Source organism: Rhincodon typus, chromosome 6, assembly GCF_021869965.1.
Source record: "Rhincodon typus isolate 14 chromosome 6, sRhiTyp1.1, whole genome shotgun sequence".
Classification (NCBI taxonomy): Eukaryota; Metazoa; Chordata; class Chondrichthyes; order Orectolobiformes; family Rhincodontidae; genus Rhincodon; species Rhincodon typus.
Window position 1 is genome coordinate 39,092,985 of NC_063337.1, and position 24,476 is coordinate 39,117,460.

Genomic DNA, 24,476 nt, shown 5'->3' on the forward strand with positions numbered 1-24,476 from the left:
TCACACTTGCCTGCATTTGGCACATATCCCTGTAAACGCTTCCTATTCATGTACCTATCTAAATGTCTTTTAAATGTTGTAACTGTACCTGTGTCTACCATTTTCTCTGGCAGTTTATTCCACATACGAACCACTCCCTGTGTCAAGAAGTTGCCCCTCAGGTCCCTTTTAAATCTTTCTCCTCTCACATTAAAAATATGTGCCCTAGTTTTGAAATCTCCCACCCTAGGGAAAAGACCTTTGCTATTCATCTTATCTAAGCCCCTCGTGATTTTATAAATCTCTATAAGGTCACCCCTCAATCTCCTGCACTCCAGTGAAAAAAGTCCCAGCCTATCCAGCCTCTTTTTATAACTCAAAGCCTCCAGTCCCGGCAACAACCTAGTAATTTTTTTCTGAACCCTCACTAATTTAGTAATATCCTTTCTTTGCAGGAATCCCCAGGTTCATGCTCAGGTTAGTACATCTTAAATATATTTTGTTAGGTGTGGCTTGTTTAAGAGCATTATTGACAGTTTATTTGGTGAAAGGACCTAGTTTTCCTCAAACCCAATTGGTTTGATGCTGGATACATTGATGGCACCAAAACCAATGCTGTTCTCCTTGAGAAATAGTACCAATGCAGTTTATCTTAAGAACAAAACATATTAAACCACAGTGCACACTACAGGCTGACATGAACTCTCCATGCACTCTTATAATCACTAGCAAAGCTCTGCATTTTGAACACCAGTAAGGTCAGAGGACTCTGATAGTGGTTTGCTTGCAAGGCACAATAGCCAGGACACCAGATCTGTGCGACCAGAGTACGCTTTGCTTCACCATTGCGGCAAGTCAAAAAAGGTCTTTAGTCTGCATCCTGTGTACTGTTTCTGTTTCAGGTTTGCATCTTTCATGGTTTTCTTTCTCCCTTCTCTTAGATACATATAAATGTGATGCAAATGTCAAGTTAATGAATGACCATATTACTTGTTTTGATGCTATCAATTGAGGCAGAATTGGGAAGAATGGAACGCCAGCAGATACTCATGAGATTGGGTGAGAAGCACTGCAAGTAATTAGATTTACTTAAATGAATTTACATAACATGGAAACTTAGGAATTTATAGGGCTGGTTAGAATATGTCAGCTGAGCTCAAATCAGTGACTTGTATAGGTTTGTCATACCTTTCTTGCTTTTGTACTGCTCTTTTTATAAAACCAATTTTGTTTTTAAAAGACAACCCGTCCAACTGCTGGTACCAGCTTCAATGATTTATTCATATGAACTTTTAGTTCCCACCTTTCTTGTACTCCCTTTAAAACTGTACCTTTATACTGGCCTTCTGCATGCTCTTTTTCAAGCAGTACCACTTTACATTTCTCTGCATTTTGAGGTGCCTTTTACTGTCCTCTGCAACACTCTATTTCTAATTCATTTTACAGCTATCACTTTTTATAAATAATTTTAATTCATTCTTTGCTCTTTGCAGTTTTTTAATAGTTATGTTTACACATTTCTTCCATTTTCATTGTTAAACTATGGAGAGTGCAGGAGGGCATGCCAGGAGCAGCACCAGGCATACCTGGTGAAGCCACCAAACAGGATTACTTGCACGCCAAACAGTGAAAGCAGCAAAAGATAGACAGAGTTAAGCGATCCCAAAACCAATGGATCAGATCTAAGCTCTGCAGTCCTGCCATATCCAGTCGTGAATGGTGATGGACAATTAAACAACTCACTGGAGGAGGAGGCTCCACAAATATCCCCATCCTCAATGATGGAAGAGCCCAGCACATCAGTGCAGAAGATAAGGCTGAATATTCGCAGCAATCTTCAGCCAGAAGTGCCGAGTGGATGATCCATCTCGGCCTCCTCCAGTGGTCCCCACATTACAGATACCACCAGTCTCCAGCCAATTCGATTCACTCCATGTGATATCAAGAAATGGTTGGAGACACTGGATACTGCAAAGGCAACGGGCCCTGACAACATTCCAGCAATAGTACAGAAGACCTACGCTCTGGAGCTTGCTGCTCCCTTAGCCAAGCTGTTCCAGTACAGTTACAATGCTGGTATCTATCTGACAATGTGGAAAATTGCCTAAGTATGTCCTGTACACAAAAAGCAGGACAAATCCAACCGAGCCAATTACCGACTGCCCCATCAGTCTACTCTCAATCATCAGTAAAGTGATGGAAGGTGTCATCAACAGTGCTATCAAGCAGTACCAGCTCAGAAGTAATCTGCTCAGTGACGCCCAGTTTGGGTTCTGCCAGGGCCACTCAGCACCTGACCTCATTACAGCCTTGGTTCAAACATGAACAAAAGAGCTGAATTCCAGAAGTGAAGTCAGAGTGACAGCCCTTGATATCAAGGCTGCATTCGGCCAAGTGTGGCATCAAGGAACCTTAACAAAACTGGAATCAATGGATATGAGGAGGCAAACTTTCCAGTGGTTGGAGTCATACCTGACACATAGGAAGATGGTCGTGGTTGTTGGAGGTCAATCATCTCAGTTCCAGGACACCTCTGCAGGAGTTTCTCAGGGTAGTGTCCTAGGCCCAACCATCTTCAGCTGCTTCATCAATGACCTTCCCTCCATCATAAGGTCAAAGTGGGGATGTTCGCCGATGATTACACAATGTTCAGTGACTGAAGCAGTCCATGTTCAAATGCAACAAGATCTGGACAATATCCAGGCTTGGACTGACAAGTGGCAAGTGACATTAGTGCCACACAAATGCCAGGCTATGAACATCACCAATAACAGACAATCTAACCACCGTCTCTTGACATTCAATAGTGTTACCATCACTGAATCCCCCACTATCAACATCCTGGGGGTTACCATTGACCAAAAACTCAACTGGACATACCACATTAACACAGTGGCTACAAGAACAGGCCAGAAGCTAGGAATACTGTGACGGGTAACTCACCTCCTGACTCCTCAAAGTCTGTCCACCATCTACAAGAAACAAGTCAGGAGTGTGATGGAATACTCCCCGCTTGTCTGGATGAGTGCAGCCCCAAAAACACTCAAGAAGCTTAACACCATCCAGGACAAAGCAGCCCACTTGATTGGCAGTACATTTACAAGCATTCACTCCCACCACCACCAACGCTCAGTAGCAGCAGTGTGTACTATCTACAAGATGCACTGCAGAAATTCACCACAGATCTTCAGACAGCACCTTCCAAACCCACGACCACTTCCACCTAGGAGGACAAGGGCATCAGACATATGGGAACACCAACACCTCCAAGAAACTCTAAGTCACTCACCATCCTGACTTGGAAATATATCGCTGTTCCTTCATTGTCGCTGGGTCAAAAACCTGAAATTCCCTCCCTAATAGCATTGTAGATCACTCACAGCAGGAGGCCTGCAGCGGTTCAATAAGGAAGCTCGCCACCACCTTCTCAAGGCCAACTAGGGCTGGACAAGAAATGCTGGACAGCCAGCGACGCCCACATCCCACAAATGAATAGAAAAAAAATTATGATTTTTAATTGAACAAAATAAAACCTTAATATACTCCATATTTCATTGTTATTTGTAAAGCACCAGGATTCTCTTTCCAGCTTCAAAACTATTTTTCAAACTTTCCAATTCTTCATTTTTAAATCTTATCAATTTTCTTCAGATCAATGTTATAACCTTTTGAATATTAAGACATGTAGAACATTAAAGGAGATTTTAAAAAACAAAATGATTTGGTATTTTCAAAAAGAACAATATTTCTGGAAGAGAAAGGGATGAGAAATGTAGCAGTACAGTCATGCCTCAAAATCACAAAATAAATTTTTAAAAATTTTTTGACTTGATAATTAGTATTATCAGTTTGTAATAGATCTATAACACAGAAAAAGGTCCTCAGCCCATCATGTCCACACCAGTCAAAAACAGATAACTAACTATTCTAATTCCATTTTCCAGCACTTGGCCCATAGCTGTGTACGCTTTGTCATTGCAAGTGAATATCTAAATACTTCTTAAATGTTATGAGGGTTTCTGCCTCTACCAACCTTACAAGCAGTAAGTTCCAGATTCCCATCACCTTCTGGGTGAAAGGGGCTTTCTTCACATTTTCTAATACCTTCTGCCTCTTACCCTAAATCTTCACCCTGGTCATTGATTCCTCCACCATATATGCATTCATCTCAATTTCATTGGGATTCCTTGGGTATTCTACTGGTGGAATGGAAAGCTGTAGTAATGCATTCAATTTAAACTACAGCTGTATTTTTATTTCTACCATCCAGAGGTGCTTTTGTCAACAGGAAACAAACATTGCATTCTTTCCCATTTCCTTCCGTCTTTCATGCAAGCATTAAATCTTACCACAGAATTCCATTGATACAGGATTCTTCTCTGCTTCAGCTATCATTTCTGCCATAGCAAGTATGTCAGCTTCAATTGGATTTGAAGGAACCTTCCTCTTGAGATCCTCAATTGTTTCAACTATCTTCTCAGCATTTCCTAGGGTAGTAGGCAGAAACACTGGAACAGGTACCTGCTCCAGACATTGATCATTAATTGTTGCACATCTTATACCATGAGACTGCAAGACATAGGATCAGGAGTAGGCCATTCGGCCTCTTGAACCTGCCCCACCATTCAATAGGATCATGATCTGACATTCCTCATGTTCACCTTCCTGCGTTTTCCTGTAACCCTTGATTCCCCTATTGATCAAGAATCTGTCTTAGCCTTAAAGATACAAAAGCAGTCTGACCCCACAGCTCGGTGACAAGGAGTTACAAGACTCTCGACCCTCAAAAATTTCTCCTCATCTCAATCTTAAATTGATGCCTCTTAATTTTGAAACTATGTCGTCTCAGCATTTACCCTGTCAATGAGATCAAGTCTCATTCATTCTACTCTCCAGTGAGCAGTGTCCCAAACTGTTTAGCCTTTGCTCATAGGACAGTCCCTCCATACTGGGCATCATGCTAGTGAACCTTCTCTGAAATGCCTCCAACAAAGGAAACTGATATCTTTCTTTAAATAAGGGGACCAAAACTGCTCACAGTACTCCAGATGTGGTTCCATTAACACCTTGCACAGCTGCAGTAAGACTTTCCTACTTATACTCCAACGCTCTTGAAATAAGGGCCAACATTCATTAGCGATCCTGATTACCTGCTGCATGTATGTGCTAGCTTTCTGTGTTTCGTATACAAACACACCGCCTCTCTAAGTCCCTTCATATTGCAGCTTTATGCAATTTTCTCGACTTAACTATTATTCCTCTGACAAATAAGCAATTAAAATACAAAAGGGTAAAAACAACGACTAAAGGGCAGAAAAGAAAAAGAACTGTTTTATTTCTTCATTTCATCAAATCAAATGAAAGTTTCTGATTTCGATTTTTCTTTTTAATAACTGTTAACAGGGTTTTTCTTCCAACAAATTACTCACAAGTCTGAAGAATAAGCTTACCGGAATAGGCATTGAGACAGGTACTGGATAGCTGTTGCAATACATGTGCATTGGAATTGGAATATAGACTGGCACAGGGATAGGCACAGGAATCAACTGAGGCTTCCAATCCTCCTCTGTAATAACAAATATGAAATATAGACACATCTCCACGTTAGAGATATACAGTTAAAAAACAGACTTCGGAAAATAAGAGGTGTATCTGAGAAAATTGAGACAGACCATGTAGCGGGGCAATATTGAGCATCTTTAAAATTAGTATTTGGATCTCGAGTTGTTGATTGTACATATACATTTTTGAACCGCTTTTTATTTTGACAGCAAGGCCACACCTCCTCTCAGAACCTAACCTCGGTGTTGAAAATTTACCTCAACCTGAGGCTGTGCAAGCTGAATTTGGGTTGCACAATCTTGAGAATTGGTAATATAGCTGACATTCCTGAATGCATTTGTGTTATCCAGTCAGATGTATGACTGGAATATTTTTCTTCAGTACTTTCAATACCTTGCTCAACAACTTCTTTAAAATGTTAAATTTAGAAGCTTAAATTATGGAAGATTCTTTATTTTCAAAGTAAATAGCTTCATATAGGAACTGAGCAAATGTTTATAGTTTTTGTTTTGGTTTCTATGAACTTTTGATTATTTATTTCACTGACCAACACAGAAACACAGGCAAATACAGTATGAAGTGTGGACAGTAAATTACATCTCTCTTAAAGAAGAACCATGTTATATTTTGAAAACTAACAAGTCTTGAAAGAAGCTGAAGGGAAGTTAGACGGAGACGGTAAATTGTTTGATGGTGAGGATGCCACCTGCCCTTGGGAGAAAATGGAAATAGAAAGGAGTGAATGCAGCTTTAATATTGACAGTTCAATGGAGGAAGAGTTTGGGCAGTGCACAAGGAGTTAGTTGGAAGGGAAAATGGTAGTAAGAAGGTGATGGGCTTGGGATCATGGAAGGAGTTGAGGGAGAATTAGAGAAGAGGGTTCACCAAATGAAAAGTGAAGCAATTGAGAGCAAAGATAGTAGCATATTACTGATGGCAGTATAAGACAAAAGGTAAGCTTAGGAATGTGGTAAGTGAGGGTTTTGGTGTGGTGAGGGAGGAGGTGCTATTCTGACCTTTTATGAAATGCAAAATGGGGGAGCCTGAGACCAGAAATGGGATATGAGAGCTGAAGCACAGATGGGTTAATTAGGTGAGCAGATAGGTGAGTGATTGATAAGTTGAAGTTGTTTTTCCCTCTAAATAGGGCTGTGGTTTAAAATGGTTCGGGGAGATACAAGTACTCTATTAAATTTATAGTTTAACTATAGATAAGTGAATGTTGTTTATAAACACAAATAGTTAAATTCAACAGAATAAGGATGAAAGGAAAGGTGCATTGCAGCTGTAGCATACGGAAGCTGGTGAACACTGGTACGACTCATGGCAACTACACCTGCATTAAGTGTCTGCAGCTTGAAGAACTTTCAATCAGAGTTGATGAGTTGGATTTTAAGCTTTCAACACTATGACTCAGTGAGCAGGAGGTATGCTACTTGGGTACTTTGTTCAGGAGCAATCACGCCTCCTGATTCCCCAAACCTGTCCACCAAACACGGACCATGAAGAGAATATTGTGCTCAGCTAAATGAGCTAGTAGTGCTCATGGTAATGATGGCAAATAGCTAACATTTTTGTACATCTCTGGGGTCGTTCATGACTACATGGCAACATGGGCAATGAGGGGATACATAAGATCAGGTGGAGGTCAAGTCAAAAATGAAGAACTATTTTGATTACTGGTGGAGGCAGCATTTCTCCCAGATCAGCTAGTATTGATAAATGTCATGGTCTACCCAAGAAGGGATGCTTCCATCCAGAAAAGGAATCAGTGGACAGATCAGGTGGCGCAAGATGCTACCAAAATCCTGATATTGACTTTGGTGTCAAGGGAGGTTAGTGCCATCAGCCCAGAGATGGTCAAGGTTAAAGGAACCGTCCCAAAAAAACAGTAGGAAGAATGGGAAAGGAAGGAAGCCTGCAAAGTAGACAATGGTACTTGGTGAAAGGAAGCAAAACGATTTGGAAATAAACCATAAGCCTGTGCACCAGGAAAGGAATGCTATGTTGCAACTTATGAAAGTCACTGATAGTGGCCTGGCCTGGACTGTGGCAAGGTTAAATACTTGTGCAAAGCATAATATAGGAAAGGCAAAAGACAAGTTAACCAACTGGCCAGGACCAAAGAGAACCTACAAATCAACTTCACAGGTCAATCTGGAATTAAGGGAAAAATTAAAATTACTATCTCAAGCCACTAGTAATACAACTGACTCACAATTCAAGGGAAGTATATGCCCCATGCTTGATCAGACATTACAATATTAGCTGCTGGTGCCTTTCGTACCCTAAATCTGTTCAGACCTGTCCAAATCTGTTCAGATCTATCCAAATCCATTCAGATCCATCCAAATCCTAGACATGAGCTCTTAATTTGTTTTAAAGTGGAGGTTGAATCCCTCTGACAACTAAAACCATAACACCCAAAGAGGAGCACTAAACCCTATAATCTGTAAAAGGAACATGATAAGTGATGTAACCTGGCTTATAACAACTTCTGGTGGTTAAATAAAATAAATCCCTGACACTCACTTTGCAATCAACAAGTAATAATTTATTTATCTAACTCTTAACAGTGAACAAATTAACTAAACTATTACCAAACTGAATAAATCCCTTCTAACTACTAACTCTTCCCGAATAAAGCAAGATTCTAATGGTATGCTATTCCAATAAAACCACTTATATAAAAAGAAAGAATTTAGTGTCTCGAAATTATGGCCAGGTTAAGTGTCTTCTGGAAGGTTCTGTGCCTTCTCTGTCGATTCTTCTGTCAGGAATATTAACTAGTTGCGCTGTTGTTACTTAGATGGTTCTTTCTCCATGACATAGAGGAGGCTGAGAGAGCCAGTCCCCCTTGAGAGCTGAGGACAGTTAGTTCTGGCGAATGGCAGTTAGCTCTGGAGCTTTGTCCAATAGCCCCTTTCTTTTTATACCCTTGATGACATATCAATTTTTTACAATAGGATTGATCCTGTGTTGCTAAAACTATCCGATTTAAATTCAATTGGTTTTTGGTATATAAGTGCCTGGTTCAAATTGATTGGCTAAATTCAAAAGCCTGTTGTCTTCGTAAAAACTGCTGCTTGGCCTGCTAACTGTACAGCTTTTTGATATAAATGTTTCAATTTGGACGCTCTCTGTGTACTTTCAAGCTGCTGCTCACAGACATCCATTTTAAATCTCTAAGTATAGAAAAAACAAATCATCTTTTAAAAGGACCACATAATGCTTTCCCCATTGCATTTTAAAAACACCAAATTCTAACTTTCTGTCTCCCTATCTACAAGTAGTCTACCCAACACCTCCACCCTTAAGAAAAAAAATGAACCATCATTATGAAAAGATGGCTTAATTTTTTTTCTCTTTTAAAACCTTAACTCCATTATAATACTAGATTCATAAGTCATTAGTCTATATTTACTCACCTAATACTAATCCTAGATATATATACAACAGTGAACACTACCATTTCTATCCTATATAAACATTTTCCTTCTAAACTCGCGATTAAACATCCACAATAATATTTCACGACCCACAACATGTACAATCTGTAAATTAAATTCTTGTAACATAAGACTCCAGTGAAATAATCTGGTATTCTTGTCCTTAAATTTTTCCAGAAATGTCAAAGTATTGTGATCAGTATACACAATCGTCTCTGATGCATTGTTTGCAACATAAACACTAAAATGTAAGGCCATTACCTAACTCAATAACTCTTTTTCAATGGTTGAATACGTTTTTCTGATGGATATTGAGTTTTTTTGAAAATAATCGATTAGCCTTTCACTTTCACAATCATTCTCCTGTAACAACACAGCTCCAACACCCCCATCGCTTGTGAAGATGGCGACTTTGAAGGATTTCAAGAAATTTGGCGTGACTAAAACTGGTGCAATGGTTAACACTGCTTTTAAATTCTCAAATGCCTCCTGGCATTGTTCTGTCCGCTGAAATTTCGTGTTTTTCTTCAACAGATCTGTCAGCGGTGCCACGATGTACTACAAGTTTGGTACAAATTTCCTGTAGAATCCACTCAATCCTAAAAATCATAGCACTTCCTTCTTCGAGGATGGTCTTGGAAATTCCTCGATGGCCATCGTCTTCACGTTCTTCGCTGTCATCCGTCTATATCTGATGTTGTGCCCTAAGCATGTCACTTCCACCAAATTCTGTTTTTGCCCAATTTATGACCAACTTTGCCTTCCGTAGTCTCTCAAAGAGCTCTGCCAAATGCTCCATGTGATCCTTCCATGAATGGCTAAAGATCATTATGTCATCTATGTAGACTGCACAATTAGTCAATCCTGCAACAACTCTGTTCATAAGCCTTTGAAAAATGGACAGTGCATTTTTCATTCTAAAGGGTACTACTTTAAATTGTAGGCCATTTGGGGTTACAAAAGTAGAAGCTTCTTTTGCTCTCTCTAATAAAGGTACTTGCCAGTAATTGCGAAGTAAGTCCAACTTTGTAATGTAAATGGCTTGTCCTACCTTTTTCACACAATCCTCCAGTCTTTGAACTGAGTGTGAGTCAGATTTAATCACGGCGCTTACCTTCTGGTAATCTACACAGAATCGTTGAGTACCATCAGGTTTGGGAACCAACACGACCTGCGAACTCTACTCGCTTTGACTCGTCTCTATGATGTCTTCTCGGAGTATCGTTTCCACTTCCTTCTGAAACTGCACTGCTTTGAGAGGATTAAGCTTGTAGTGGTCTTGTTTTATTGGAACAGTATTCCTATGTCAACCTCATGCACTATGGTGTTAGTCCTCCCTATTCTATTTCTTTATAGGTCCTCATGGCACTGCAACAAGTCTTTCAATTCTGTTCTCTGTTCCTAGGTAGCTCACTACCCTATCCCATTCCTTAAGGACTCCTTCATTATTCATTTTATTCTGAGGCACATCAAAATCCAAATTATGTGGATTTGATTCCTCACTCAGAGTGACAGTAACTAATACCTGTTTCTTCAGTTCCCTTTCCCTGTAATAGTATTATTTCAGCATGTTCACATGACTTAACTTCTCAATCTGATAGGGACTATTAAACCTTGCTTTGAAGGGATCTCGTAACAGCACCAATACTTTATTCCCATGGGCAAATGTGCAAATTTTAGATTTCTTATTTGCTTCTTGTTTCATTGGGTGCTGTGCCACCTTCAAATGCTGTCTAGCTAATTTAGCTACTCTGTTTAATCTTTCTCTCATGTCAGATACATAATCCAACTGGGAGATCTCTGACTTTGGACCTATGAACTTTTACTTAATTAATTTTAAAAGGCCCTCTTAGTGTCCGAATATGAACTCAAATGGAGTAAACTGAATCGATTCATTTGGAGCATCTCTAATAGCAAGTAAAATAAATGGGTTACCTTTAACCCAATCATTTGGTAATCCTGGCAATAAGCCCTCAAAATGGTCTTTAGGGTCTGATGCCACCTTTCCAATGCTCCTTGGAATTCAGGATGGCACCCAATTGATTTAAAGTGTTTTATGCCTAAATTATCCATGACCTCCTTAAATAATTTGGCAGTAAAATTGGATCCTTGGTTTGACTGAATCTCCCAGGGTAATTCATAATGGGTAAAGAAAGCAAGCAACTCCTACACAACCTTTTTTGCTTTGACATTCTGTAGTGGAATTGCCTCTAGAAATCTGGTAGACGCATCTATTATGGTTAAGAAATACTGGTTCCCACTTTTGGTTTTAGGGAGGGAACCTACAGAATCAATTACAACCCATGTAAAAGGTTCTTCAAATGCGGGAATTGGTATCAAAGGCGTTGGTTTTATCACTGCCTGTGGCTCTCCTAGCATCTGACATGTATGACAGATACAGCTAAATTCAATCATATCTTTATGTAATCCAGGCCAACAGAAATGTTTCTGTATCTTAGCCTGAGTCTTCCTCACTCCTAAGTGACCTCCTACAGATAATTTGTGTGCTTCCCGCAATACTTCCTGTCTGTATGCTACTGGCAAGACAACCTGGTTAATTTCCATCCATTTCTCATTTGCACTAACCTGCCAAGGTCTCCATTTCCACCTTAAGATTTTATCCTTAAGGTAATAGCATTCTGGAATGCACTCTGATTCCAAGTAGGCATTATGATATAAATCCTTTATTACCTCATCTTTTTGTTGTGACTCCATTAATCTTTCAGAACTAAACACCTCTGCCTGATCCTCTACCTGTTTAGGTTTATCCTTTACCATCTCATGAGTGTCAGCTAACTGGACCTCAACTCCTTCATTTTTCACTTTTGTTTTCCCTTCTTGTTTTAATTTATGGCTGTGGGATCTCATGACCACACAGTCTAGAAAAATTCCAGGATATTTTTCTTTTAATTCCTCAGTTCCCTGGTTTTCTTTTGGCTTTTCCACTACAATTGGCGTCACTCCTACCTGTAATCCAGCTGTATTATTTCCAACAACTGTATTTCTGGAATAGCCAATTTTTCCATCACTCTCTCTATCGCTTCCCCAGTCTTGATTGGACTTTCTAACCTTATCTTACACAGGGGAACACTATTCCTCTCTCCATTTATTGCACAGATTACCATTCTCCCAGTCAATATTTCAGAAGGAGTGCAAGTATTTTCATCTTTTACTATTAGAGACTGACTAGCTCCTGTTATCTCTCAATATTTTAACTTCTTTACCTACCTATATTAAAAAAAATAGAATTTAGTCTCTTGAAATTACAGCCAGGTTATGTGTCTTCTGGAAGGTTCTGTGCCATCTCTGTCAATTCTTCTGTCAGGAATGTCTTCTCTATCGAATATTCTGTCAGGAATATTAACTAGTTTGTGCTGTTGGTCCCATTGTTACTTAGATGGTGCTTTCTCTAAGACATAGAGGAAGCTGTGAGAATCAGCAATTCTCTCTTGAGAGCTGATAGCTCTGGAGGATGGCAGTTAGCTCTGGGGATTTGTCCAACAGTCCCCTTCTTTTTATACTCCTAATGACATATCAATTTCTTACAATAGGATTGATCCTATGCTGTCAAAATCATCAGTTTTAAATTTAATTGTGTTTTGGTATATAAGTGCCTGGTTCAAATTGATTGGCTAAATTCAAAAGCCTGTTGTCTTCGTAAAAACTGCTGCTTGGCCCACTATCTGTACAGCCTTTCGATACAAATGTTTCAATTTCTCTGTGGATTTGCAAACTTTCAAGCTGCTGCTCACAGACATCCATTTTTAATCTCAAGCATAGAAAAAGCACATCATCTTTTAAAGGGACCACACAATGCTTTCCCCCTAGCATTTTACAAGAAACAAATTCTAACTTCCTGCCTCCCAATCTACAAGTACTCCACCCAACTTTGCAACAATAGATAATATTAGATCATATACTGAAGACATAAGCTTTGGTACTGTTCCCATATACATCAGGTTGTGAAAAGGTGTTACAGGACTAAATATAGGAACTGGCAGTTACACGGCCTATAACAGGGGTGTGGAGAACACGATTAAGTTCCTGATGAATGCATCATGAGAACATAGTCATGGAATTTATTTAAGGGGACTTAAATTTGAATCAGAGATAACACAGTGTGGAGCTGGAGGAACACAGCAGGCCAGGCAGCAGCAGAAGAGCAGGAAAGCTGACGTTTCGGGTCGGGACCCTTAAGCCACTGGTCATTGAATCTGTTTAAGACAGAGATGGATAGGTTCTTGTCAGGCAGGAGAATCAAAGATAATCAGGTGGTATGTGGGAATCTGGAATTCAAAACGCCAACATTTCAGTCATGATCTTGTATGTTTGAATCAAGCATAAAGTGTATTGGTCAGTACTTGTGAAAAGGCCTTTAAAGAAGTTTAAAATTGTCTTACACAGTGGTACAATTTGATGGATAGGGCAAGGTTCCTCTATGGAGGATTGGACTACAATGACAAGCATACCTTCTGCTTCGATCATAGATTCATTTACTGTGAGGGACTTTCTACTTGCAGGCATGGCCTTCACCAGACATCCTGAGCCAATGGTGAAACAGTTTGTTAAATATTGACAATGTCATGGGAAGAACAGCCTAGAATGGAAAGGAAAGCAACTTAGCCACCACCAACAGACTTATTGAAAAAAGCTGTTAAGTAATCATGAGTTTGGTGCAGTTGAATCTAACTCAAGGTGTGGCCAAATTATTGGAAGACTTGGCTAATAACTGAGCCAAGATGGCAAGAATGCAGATGGAAAGTAGGGAAGGTGGCAGTGGCCGTTATGTCCATTGCAGTCAGGTTGGACAGCCTCTCTATCTGCTGCTACCAGAAACTGATCCCAAATGGTAATGCTACTGATGAAAGTATGGACCTCGGTACCCACTGCAACCAGAGCACCCTTCCTAGTAAATATGAGAAAGAGGACCACTTACGAAGATTTTGCTTTCTAATGTGATGGGGTTCATGGCCCAGCCTAGTTCATTAACACATCAGTGAGGCTGTAAATGAACTGTAAATTAGAAGATCTAAAGCCCAGAAGCTTTTGGATAGAGGGGCTCAAGAATGTCCTGCCTAGATTAGGTGGCACCTGAACAGGGGTTCAAAAGGAGGGACTAAAGTAGGGAGGAGGAGTTAATATCAGCAGGGTTAAACTTAAAAGTGCACAAAAGTCTCGAAATAAGTGGTGTAGTTATGCTGAATTTCTTCCATGTTGTAACAGCAACAGCCTATGTAAGCATATTATTCATTGCAACAGAAAGTAGGCAGGCAAGATGAACTGAAAATCCAGACAAACCAGTTGAGTTACCATGGAAACTAGGAGGCCCAACGCTGAAGGTTAAGATACCCAGGGCTTGCACTACAAATGTGCGTTGAAATCTATTTTTAAGACATTCTATGGATAGCGGAGATGAACTTTGCTTTGCATACGCTTAAATAAAATGCTTGAACGGTGCAGACTCAGCAGTGGTCATTTTTCACTATAGGAAGGCCTAAAAGTCTGCATTTTGTATTCATCTTCTGTTCACTTCCTAATTTCACATTTTTGAATAAATGCTTCCATTATAAATACTTATCGCCAAATTTATAACAGAACAGGCAGTCCTTGGGTTGTAAATGGGTTCCATTCTTGAGTTTGTGTGGAAGTTGATTTGTATACCAGTCGGAACACAATGAAAGACAACAAAATAGCTATTTCTACATACAGGAAAGGTTTGTATGTCATATCTTTAAAATTACACCCCTGTATGGGGTTGTATTAATAAGGTGAATGTTCGAAAATCAGGAACCCCCTGTCTCTGCCAAAGAAATTGTGCCACAATGTAATTACAGCTACCTACCAGTGATGGCACTGCAAAACCTCAGTTTTGCATCTCCTAAGTGTTGTGTCTGCAGAAAAAAAACTCTTATGCTCCATCCATTTAGACTTTTTTGGTTCCTAAACTGTGAAAGTTTTGCTACTAAACCATAAATATTGAGTTCAAGTACAAGTAATAACATAACCAAGGACTGGATTACACACTTGGTATAATTACTGCCTGTTCACTAACACAATTTCAGCTGAAGGCAACAACTGGTCTTATATTCCCAAACATGTGCCATGTCTACAAATATACAAATAAATATAGGGCCTCAAAACCATTAAACATGGTATAAATTGCAGAAGATCAGTCAGCAGCTGGGCATGTTTGCTTCAAATGCTTTTTGTTATCAAGTGCAATGATAATAGGAAAAAAGTTACAAGTAGGGATCTTAATGCTAGAGGAGACGGCAACACCTGCTGTCTGAGAGCTTCACTGGATGTGCAAGCACTTTGAAGAGCCAGGGTCCAATTAACAATCCACTGGTAAATCACAGGATGAAGGTGAAGATTCATACCTGTTTGACAGGATTTTGACTGCATGTGAGGCTTACAGTAAGTAGCTTTTGTCTGTGTTAAGGGTTTGCACAACAATGCTTTATTTTTCAGCTCTTTTACAGGTGTTGGTGAAGGTGTCGATGTCTGGTTAGAAGCCTAAAAATGTAAAAAATACATAATTAATACAAAAATATACTAAGCCTTTCTCTTCAAGTGAAAATCAAATTAATTAAGGGGTAATAAAAGCCGAAGGAAGTAGCTTCAGGTTAACTTCATTTTCATCTTCCACCTGTGACTGAAGAAATTATGCAACAGGCACATTAATTACTGAGAGACTTTTACCCTGCCAATTTACTGAGATTTTGTTCAAGTGAATCTGTTCCATCCTCCATCACTTCAATGCATTGGCTTTTGGTTTCAATTCGGGCATCAATGCCAGGCAGTAATAATGTTAAAAGTTGCAATCCAATTTTTAAAAAATTGTATGCTTTTTTAAAATTAGGGGGTGTTAAGCTGTGAATGGACTGCAGTTCTGCAGGTTGCTCCACATCTTGTGCCTTGTCTAGCTGGTGGTATGGGTGGTCGCTGTTAGGGAATTGTCAGCAACACTTACAAAGAGGAAAACTATATCACTTTATCAATTTAAAGTTATGGTTAATTAGCAACAGCAGATTTGTATTCTATCACGATCTCTAAACTGAAAACATCATTTACTTGACCATCTTGTCAACTGACAAACTCTAGTTCATTTAGGTGTGCAGAACAGCGTGTCAGGAGCAGCACCAAGCATTCTGGAAATGAGGTACCTACTGAAGCTATGACACAGGCCTACATTCATAAAAAGTAGAAATAGCAGGCTACATAGCTAAGAAATTTCACAGCCAAACTCCAGTGTGCTTAACATTGGTCAGTGGAAAAATATTAAAGTCTATTATAGAGGCAAAATCATACAGCATTTTAGAAATGCATGATATAATCAAGCAGAATCACATGGTTTCATGAAGGAGATATCAAGCTTAATAAATTTATTACAGTTATTTAAGAAGGCAGAATCAGGATAGATAAAGGGGAGCCACTAGATATAATATATTTGGATTTTCAAAAAGCACTCAATAAGGTAAACATATAAAGCTACTTTCAGAATAACAGCCTGCATGGACACAGGATTGGGTGACGAATAGAAGAAAGACAGTTGAGATAAAGGAGGCAAAATGTACATGGCAACTTGTAACTGGTGGAGTGCCACATGAGTTCATGCTGGGGACTCAATTACTGACATGATATATAAATGGCGTAGATGATGAAATTGAATGTATTATCGCCAATTATGTACATGACACAAAAATTGGTGAGGAGGCAAGTAGTGAGGATGACAGAGTCTACAGAGGGATAAAGTCAGGTTAAATGAGCAAGGAAAAACTTAGCAAGTAGAATACAACGCAGGGCAAGTAAGGGTATGCTTTCTGGCAGGAAGAATAGAAGAACTGGAAGTTATTAAAAGGGGGAAACATGGAGAAAGCTGCAAAACAGAGAGATTTGGGGGTCTACATGCATGAATTACAAAAAGTTAGCATACAAGGCCAGTGGCTAATAGGGAAGACAAATGGGAATGCTGGCCTTTATTTGAAGGGGAATGCTGCATAGAAATAGGGAGGTGTTACTAAACTACACCAGGCACTAGTCAGTCCATCTGGATTACTGTGAAAAGTTTGGTCCCCGATCCAAGAGTAGTCAGTCTGTGGAACTCTTTAACACAGAGGGCTGTTGACACTGGGTCATGAACTATATTCAAGGCTGAGATAGACAGATTTTTAATCAGTGAGGGGATAAACGGATATGGGGATAAGTTAGGAAAGTGGAGTTGAGGATTATCAGGTCAGCCATGATGTCACTGAATGGCAGAGCTGCCCTGATGGGCCAAATGGCCTAATTTGGTTCTTACATCTTATGGTTCAGCTGTGGAGTCATTTAAAAGCTGAACATTAAGTAAGTAAAGAATGGAGGTGGAATATACATGAACAGTGATGATAAAGCCCTGCATATAAATTCAAGGGGCATAGTTGGGAAAATTTCAGCCTTCTCATCTTGAGATCTCCACTTTCATTAATGCTAGTCTTCAACTAATTCAGCCTGTGTCTTGAAGAAACAAATGGTTGTGTGCACTGAACCCAGTGATGATTCTGCTAACATTCTAACAGCCATACTGAAGACTTGCGATCAAGCACTAGTCATGCCTTTAAAGAACCATCTATCTGACAATATGGAAAAATTCTCAACACAAAAAGCAGGATTAACCCCAACAATTACCATCTTATCAACTTACTCTTAATCATTAGCAAAATGATGAAATGGATCAGTAACGTTACTATCAACTAATATGGACATATCAACGACCTGCTCACTGGTATGCAATTTAGTTCCAACAGGATCACTCTTCTCCAAACCTCATTACAACCTTGGTTCAAACGTGAATAGAAGTGCTGAATTCCACAGGTAAGGTAAAAGTGACAGCCCTCGACATCAAAGTAGTCTTTGAATGGCACCAAGGAGTCCTGATATCACTGGAAATTAGAAAACATAACACCTCAAAGACTAGCAGAAAGGAGATGGCTGTGCTCGTTACAGGCTCAGTGCAGGAGCTCTTCAGGGCACCATCTTCAATCCAATTCTTTCAGCTGCTTCAGTGATCTTTAAAGTAAAATCAGACTTTAGGCTGCTTGCTAATGATTGCACAATGTTTAGCTCCATTTGCAATGGAGCTAATTCAGCTTAGGCCTGCAGGTAGTTCTGATTCAAACATAGACAAAAGAACTGAATCCCAGAGGTTTGGTAAAAATGATTGCCCTGGATATTAAGGATGCACTTGACTGAGTATGGCATTGAGGAGTCCTCGCAAAACAAGAATGAATGGGAATGGGAGAAACCTGTCTGCTACTTTTAAGTATACATAGCATATTGGAAGATGGTTGTGGTTGATGGAGGTCAGTATTTCAGCTGCAGGAGTTCCTCAAGGTAAAGTGTAAAGTCACTCCTGCCTCCCCAAAAAAAGCCTAGAATCCTCAGCAACTACTCTGGACCTCACTAAGTCTTGTGTCATTACCATCTACTGTGCGCCTCAGCTGATGAATCAGCAGCAACATCAGTAAGGTTGAACATTACTTGGAAGAAGCACTGAGGGTGGCAAGGACACAAAACATGCTTTGCATGAGCAAGTTCATACATTTATTAACAAAAAAGGTGGGAGCACTACCACTGATTGAGCTACTAGAATGAGTCAGTGGCAAGTGATGAGGGAGTGTACAAGAGGGACAAAAGCAGATTGATCTCATTCTCACCAATCTATCACTGCACATGCAGCAATTCATGGCAGAACTGGCCAGAGTGATTACTTTAGTCCATGCAGAAACAATGCTCCATCTTCATATTGAAATTACCCTCCATTGTGTTGTGCAGCACTACCACCATTTCAATGGCATTGAAAAGATCTAGCAACACAGAACCAGGCACCTAGAATGCACAGTGGGCCAACATGCACATTTCAACCACATTCCGAAGCCTGGTATATCCCCTCACACCTCAAGCCAGGGTATCAACCTTGGGTCAATGAAGTGTGCAGGAGGCTAGGTCATGAGCAGGTCTGGCATACCTAGAAATGAGGTGTCAACCTAGTAAAGCAACAACACAGCACTACATGCATGCATTTGAATTTTAATCACTGTTTGAAGAAGAGATTGAATCTAAAACAAAAGATCCTCTAAGAAGCAGTGATCATAACATGATAGAATCTAATATTTAATTCAAGAATGCGAAACATGGGTTGGAGATAACAGTGTTTAACTTAAATAAAGGGAATTACAATGAAATGACGATAGAGTTAGCTGAAGGTGGACTGGGTGGATAGATTAGCAGGAATGACAGTAAGCAAGCATTGGCAGACATTTAAGGAGGTAATTCATGACTCTCAGCAAAAATACCTCTCCGTAAAGAGGAAAGATTCTAAGAGAGGGATAAACCAAATATGGCTAACTAAGGAAGTAATAAGTTGAAAGTAAAAGCATATAAGGAGGCCAAAATCAGTGATAGCTCCAAAGCTTCGGACAAATTCAGAATTTAGTAAAGGAGGACTAAAATGATAATAAAGACAGAGAAAATAAACTGCGAGGGCAAACAAGTGAGGAATATAAAAACTGATAATAAGAATTTCTTTAAATATATAAAAAGGAAGACAGGGGTCAAACTGACCACAGACCTCTTAGAAAATGAATCTGGGGAGGCAGTTTTGGTGAACATGGAAATGCCAGAATAGTTAAACAGATATTTCGCATTAGTTTGTACACTGGAAGATACTTTGAACATCCCATTATACTAAAGAACATGAAGCAAGAATTAAAGTACCATCACTAAAGAAGCAGTATTAGACAAAACAATGGGGCTAAAGGCCGATAATTCCCTTGGTCCTGATGGCTAAAAGAGATAGCTACAGAAATAGATGCATTGGTTGTAATTTTTCAAAAATTGTTGCAATTTGGAGAAGTACTAGAGGACTGAAAAACTGTTAATATGACACCCCTATTCAAAGTGGAGAGGAGTAGGTAAAAAGCGGGTAACCACAAGCAGATTAGCCTAACATCTATTGTTGGAAAGTATTGAAATCAGTTGTTAAAGAAGTAATAGCAGAACGTTTGGAAAATCATAATCTAATCAAGCACAGCCAACATAGCTTCATGAAAGGAAAATCATATGTGACTAATTTATTTAAGTTCTTCAAGGTGGTCTCAACAAGAGTAAATAGAGGGGAGCCAGCAGACGTAACAAAGTGTGGAGCTGGAAGAACACAGCAGGACAGGCAGCATCAGAGGAACAGGAAAGCTGATGTTTTGGGTCAGGACCCTTCTTCAGAAAATCCTGTTCCTCTGATGCTGCCTGGCCTGCTGTTTTCCTCCAGCTCCACACTTTGTTATCTCTGACTCCAGCATTTGCAGTTCTTGTTCACTGAGCCAGTAGATGTGTTGTATTTGGACTTCCAGAAGGCTTTCAATAAGGTAACCCACTCCAGGTCAAGTCATAAAGTAAGAGCCCAAAGTGTTGAAGGTAGACTCCAGACCCACAGCAATGTGGCTGACTCTCAACTTCCCTCTGAAATGGCCTAGCAAGCCACTCAGATGTATCAATCGCTACAAAGACTCAAAGAAATGGATCTGGACGGATCACCTGGCATCGACCTAGGTACCGGAAAAGACAATGGCAGAAATAGCCCTGTTGACCACGCAAAGTCCTCCTCATTAACATCTGGGGGTTAGTGCCAAAATTGGGAGAGCTGTCTTACAGACTAGTCAAGCAACAGCCTGACATGGTCATATTCACAGAATCATACCTTACAAACAATGTTCCAGAAACCACCATCACCATCCCTGGATATGTCCTGTCTCACTGGCAGGACAGACCCAGCAAAGGGAACGGCACAGTGGTATACAGTTGGGAGGGAGTTGCTCTAGGAGTCCTCAACATTGACTTCGGACCCCATGAAGTCTCACGGCTTCAAGTTAAACGTGGGCAAGGAAACCTCTTGCTGATTACCACATACCGTCCTCCCTCAGCTGTTGAATCAGTACTCCTCAACGTTGAACAACGCTTAGAGGAAGCACTGAGGATGGCAAGGGCACAAAATGTACTCTGGTTGGGGGATTTCAATGTCCACCACCAAGAGTGGCTCAGCAGCAGTACTACTGATCGAGCTGGTCGGGTCCTACAGGACATAGCTGCTAGACTGGGTCTGTGGCAGGTGGTGAGGGAACCAACAAGAGGGAAAAACATACTTGACCTCATCCTTACTAATCTGCCAGCTGCAGTTGCATCTGTCCATGACAGTTATCGGTCAGAGTGGCCATCTCACAGTCCTTGTGGAGACAAAGTCCCGCCTTCACATTGAGAACCACCTCCATCGTGTTGTGTGGCACCATCACTATGCTAAATGGGACAGAGTACGCACAGATCTCGCAACTCAAGACAGTGCATGCATGAGGCGCTGTGGGCCATCAACGGCAGCAGAATTGTATTCCAGCACAATGTGTAACCTCATGGCCCGGCACAGACCCCACTCAACCATTACCATCAAGCCAGGGGATCAACCCTGGTTCAATGGAGAGTGCAGGAAGGCATGCCAGGAGCAGCACCAGGCATACCTGAAAATGAGGTATCAACCTCGTGAAGCCACCAAACAGGACTACTTGCACGCCAAACAGCAAAAGCAGCAAGCGATAGACAGAGCTAAGCGATCCCACAACCAACGGATCAGATCTAAGCTCTGCAGTCCTGCCACATCCCGTAGTGAATGGTGGTGGACAATTAAACAACTCACTGGAGGAGGAGGCTCCACAAATATCCCCATCCTCAATGATGGAACAGCCCAGCACATCAGTGCAAAAGATAAGGCTGAAGTATTCGCAGCAATCTTCAGCCAGAAGTGCCGAGTGGATGATCCATCTCGGCCTCCTCCAGTGGTCCCCAGCATTACAGATACCAGTCTTCAGCCAATTCGATTCACTCCACGTGATATCAAGAAATGGTTGGAGACACTGGATACTGCAAAGGCTACTGGCCCTGACAACATTCCGGCAATAGTACTGAAGACTTGTGCTCCAGAACTTGCCACTCCCTTAGCCAAGCTGTTCCAGTACAGTTACAACACTGGTATCTACCCGACAGTGTGTAAAATTGCCTAAGTATGTCCTGTACACAAAAAGCAGGAAAAATCCAACCCGGCCAATTACCACCCCATCAGCCTCCTCTCGATCATCAGTAAAGTGATGGAAGGTGTCATCAACAGTGATATCAAGCAGCACCTGCTCAGAAATAACCTGCTCAGCAACGCCCAGTTTGGGTTCCACCAGGGCCACTCAGCTCCTGACCTCATTACAGCCTTGATTCAAACATGGACAAAAGAGCTGAATTCCAGAGGTGAGGTGAGAGTGCAGCCCTTGATATCAAAGCTGCATTCAACCGAGTGTGGCATCAAGGAGCCCTGGCAAAACTGGAATCAATGGGTATCAGGGGGCAAACGCTCTGGGGGTTGGAGTCATACCTGACACATAGGAAGGTGGTAGTGCTTGTGGGAGGTCAATCATCCCAGCTCCAGGACATCTCTGTAGGAGTTCTTCAGGGTAGTGTCCTAGGCCCAACCGTCTTCAGCTGCTTCATCAATGACCTTCCCTCCGTCATAAGGTCAGAAGTGGGGATATTCGCCGATGATTGCACAATGTTCAGCACCATTCGTGACTTCTCAGATACTGAAGCAGTCCATGTTCACATGCAACAAAATCTGGATAATATCCAGGCTTGGGCTGACAAGTGGCAAGTGACATTCGTGCCACACAAATGCCAGGCTATGACCATCGCCAATAAGAGACAATCTAACACTGTCCCTTGACATTCAATGGTGTTACCATCACTGAATCCCCCACTATCAACATCCTGGGGGTTACCATTGACCAGAAACTCAACTGGACTCACCACATTAACACAGTGGCTATAAGAGCAGGCCAGAAGCTGGGAATACTGCAGCGAGCAACTCACCTCCTGACTCCTCAAAGCCTATCCACCATCTACAAGGCACAAGTCAGAAGTGTGATGGAATACTCCCCACTTGCCTGGATGAGTGCAGCCCCAACAACACTCAAGAAGCTTGACACCGTCCAGGACAAAGCAGCCCACTTTATTGGCACTACATCTACGAACATTCACTCCCTCCACCATCGATGCTCAGTAGCAACAGTGTGTACTATCTACAAGATGCACTATAGAAATTCACCAAAGATCCTCAGACAGCACTTTCCAAACCCACGACCACTTCCATCTAGAAGGACAAGGGGAGCAGATATATGGGAACACCATCATCTGCAAGTTCCTCTCCAAGTCACTCACCATCCTGACTTGGAAATGTATCACCGCTCCTTCACTGTCGCTGGGTCAAAAACCTGGAATTCCCTCCCTAATAGCATTGTAGGTCAACCCACAGCAGGAGGACTGCAGCGGTTCAAAGAGGCAGCTAACCACCACCTTCTCAAGAGCAACTAGGGATGGGCAAGAAATTCTGGCCAGCCAGCGGTGCCCACACCCCACAAATGTATAAAACAAACAAAATAAAAGTATATTGGCAATGGATAAAGAATTGGCTAATGGGCAGGAAACACTGAGTGGGGATATGGAGTTCCTTTTCGGTTGGCAACCTGTGACCAGTGGAGTTTCACAGGGATCAGTGCTGGGACCACAATTATTTACAATTAATATGTGAGTGTATTGTAGCCAACTTTGCTGACAACACACGAATAGATGGAAATAGCAGGTTGCGATAGGGATACAAACAGTTTGAGGCGAGATAGTAATAGGTTAAGTAATTGGGCAAAAAGTTGTCAAATGGAGCATATAACGGGAAAATGTGAAGTGATGACCTAGTGGTGTTATTGCAGTGGTGTTAATGTTTTGGGGACCCGGGTTTAAATCCCACCGGGGCAGATGATTGAAGTTGAATTCAATAAAAATTAGGAATTAAGAGTCTAATAATGACCATGAATCCATTATCAGAAAAACCCATCTGGTTCACTAATTCCTTTAGGGAAGGGAACTGTCATCCTTACCTGGTTTGGCCTACATGTGACTCCAGAACCACAGCAATGTAGTTAGCTCTGAACTGCTCTCTGAGCAATGAATGCCAGCCACGGCAGTGACACCCATATCCCGTGAATTAATAAAAAAAAAACTTTGCAAGGGAGAACAAAAGAACTGAAGAGTGTTATTCAAATGGAGAGAAGCTGCAATACAGAGAGACTTGGGGGCACGAAACACTGAAAGCTAGCATATAGGTGCAGCAGGTAATCAGGAAGGTTAATTAGCCTTTATATCAAGGGGGTTACAGTATTAGAGTAGGAAAGTCTTACAGCAACTATACAAGGTGCCAATAAAATTGCATCTGGAGTACTATTGAGCAGTTTTGGTCCCCTTATTTAAGGAAAGGTATCAAGTTCCTCATTGGAGGCAGGTTGGGACTCTACTCACTGGAGATTAAAAGAATGAAAGGTTAACTCATTGAAATATCTAGGATGTTTGAGGGGCTTGACAGCGTTAATGCTG

At 41.0% G+C, this 24,476-nt stretch overlaps 1 protein-coding gene across 4 annotated transcripts in view; it reads right to left on the reverse strand.

Moving 5' to 3' along the window:
- Window positions 1–24,476, reverse strand: part of zmym2 (zinc finger, MYM-type 2) — a 133,105-nt gene that overhangs the window by 23,110 nt on the left and 85,519 nt on the right. For all 4 annotated transcript variants that reach the window (XM_048597679.1, XM_048597680.1, XM_048597681.1 and 1 more), the window contains 3 exons: window positions 15,371–15,506; window positions 5,430–5,545; window positions 4,329–4,500 (listed from right to left, as the gene is read on the reverse strand). In XM_048597679.1, coding sequence (XP_048453636.1) covers window positions 4,329–4,500; window positions 5,430–5,545; window positions 15,371–15,506 — 424 coding nt within the window. The remainder of the gene's footprint in view (window positions 1–4,328; window positions 4,501–5,429; window positions 5,546–15,370; window positions 15,507–24,476) is intronic.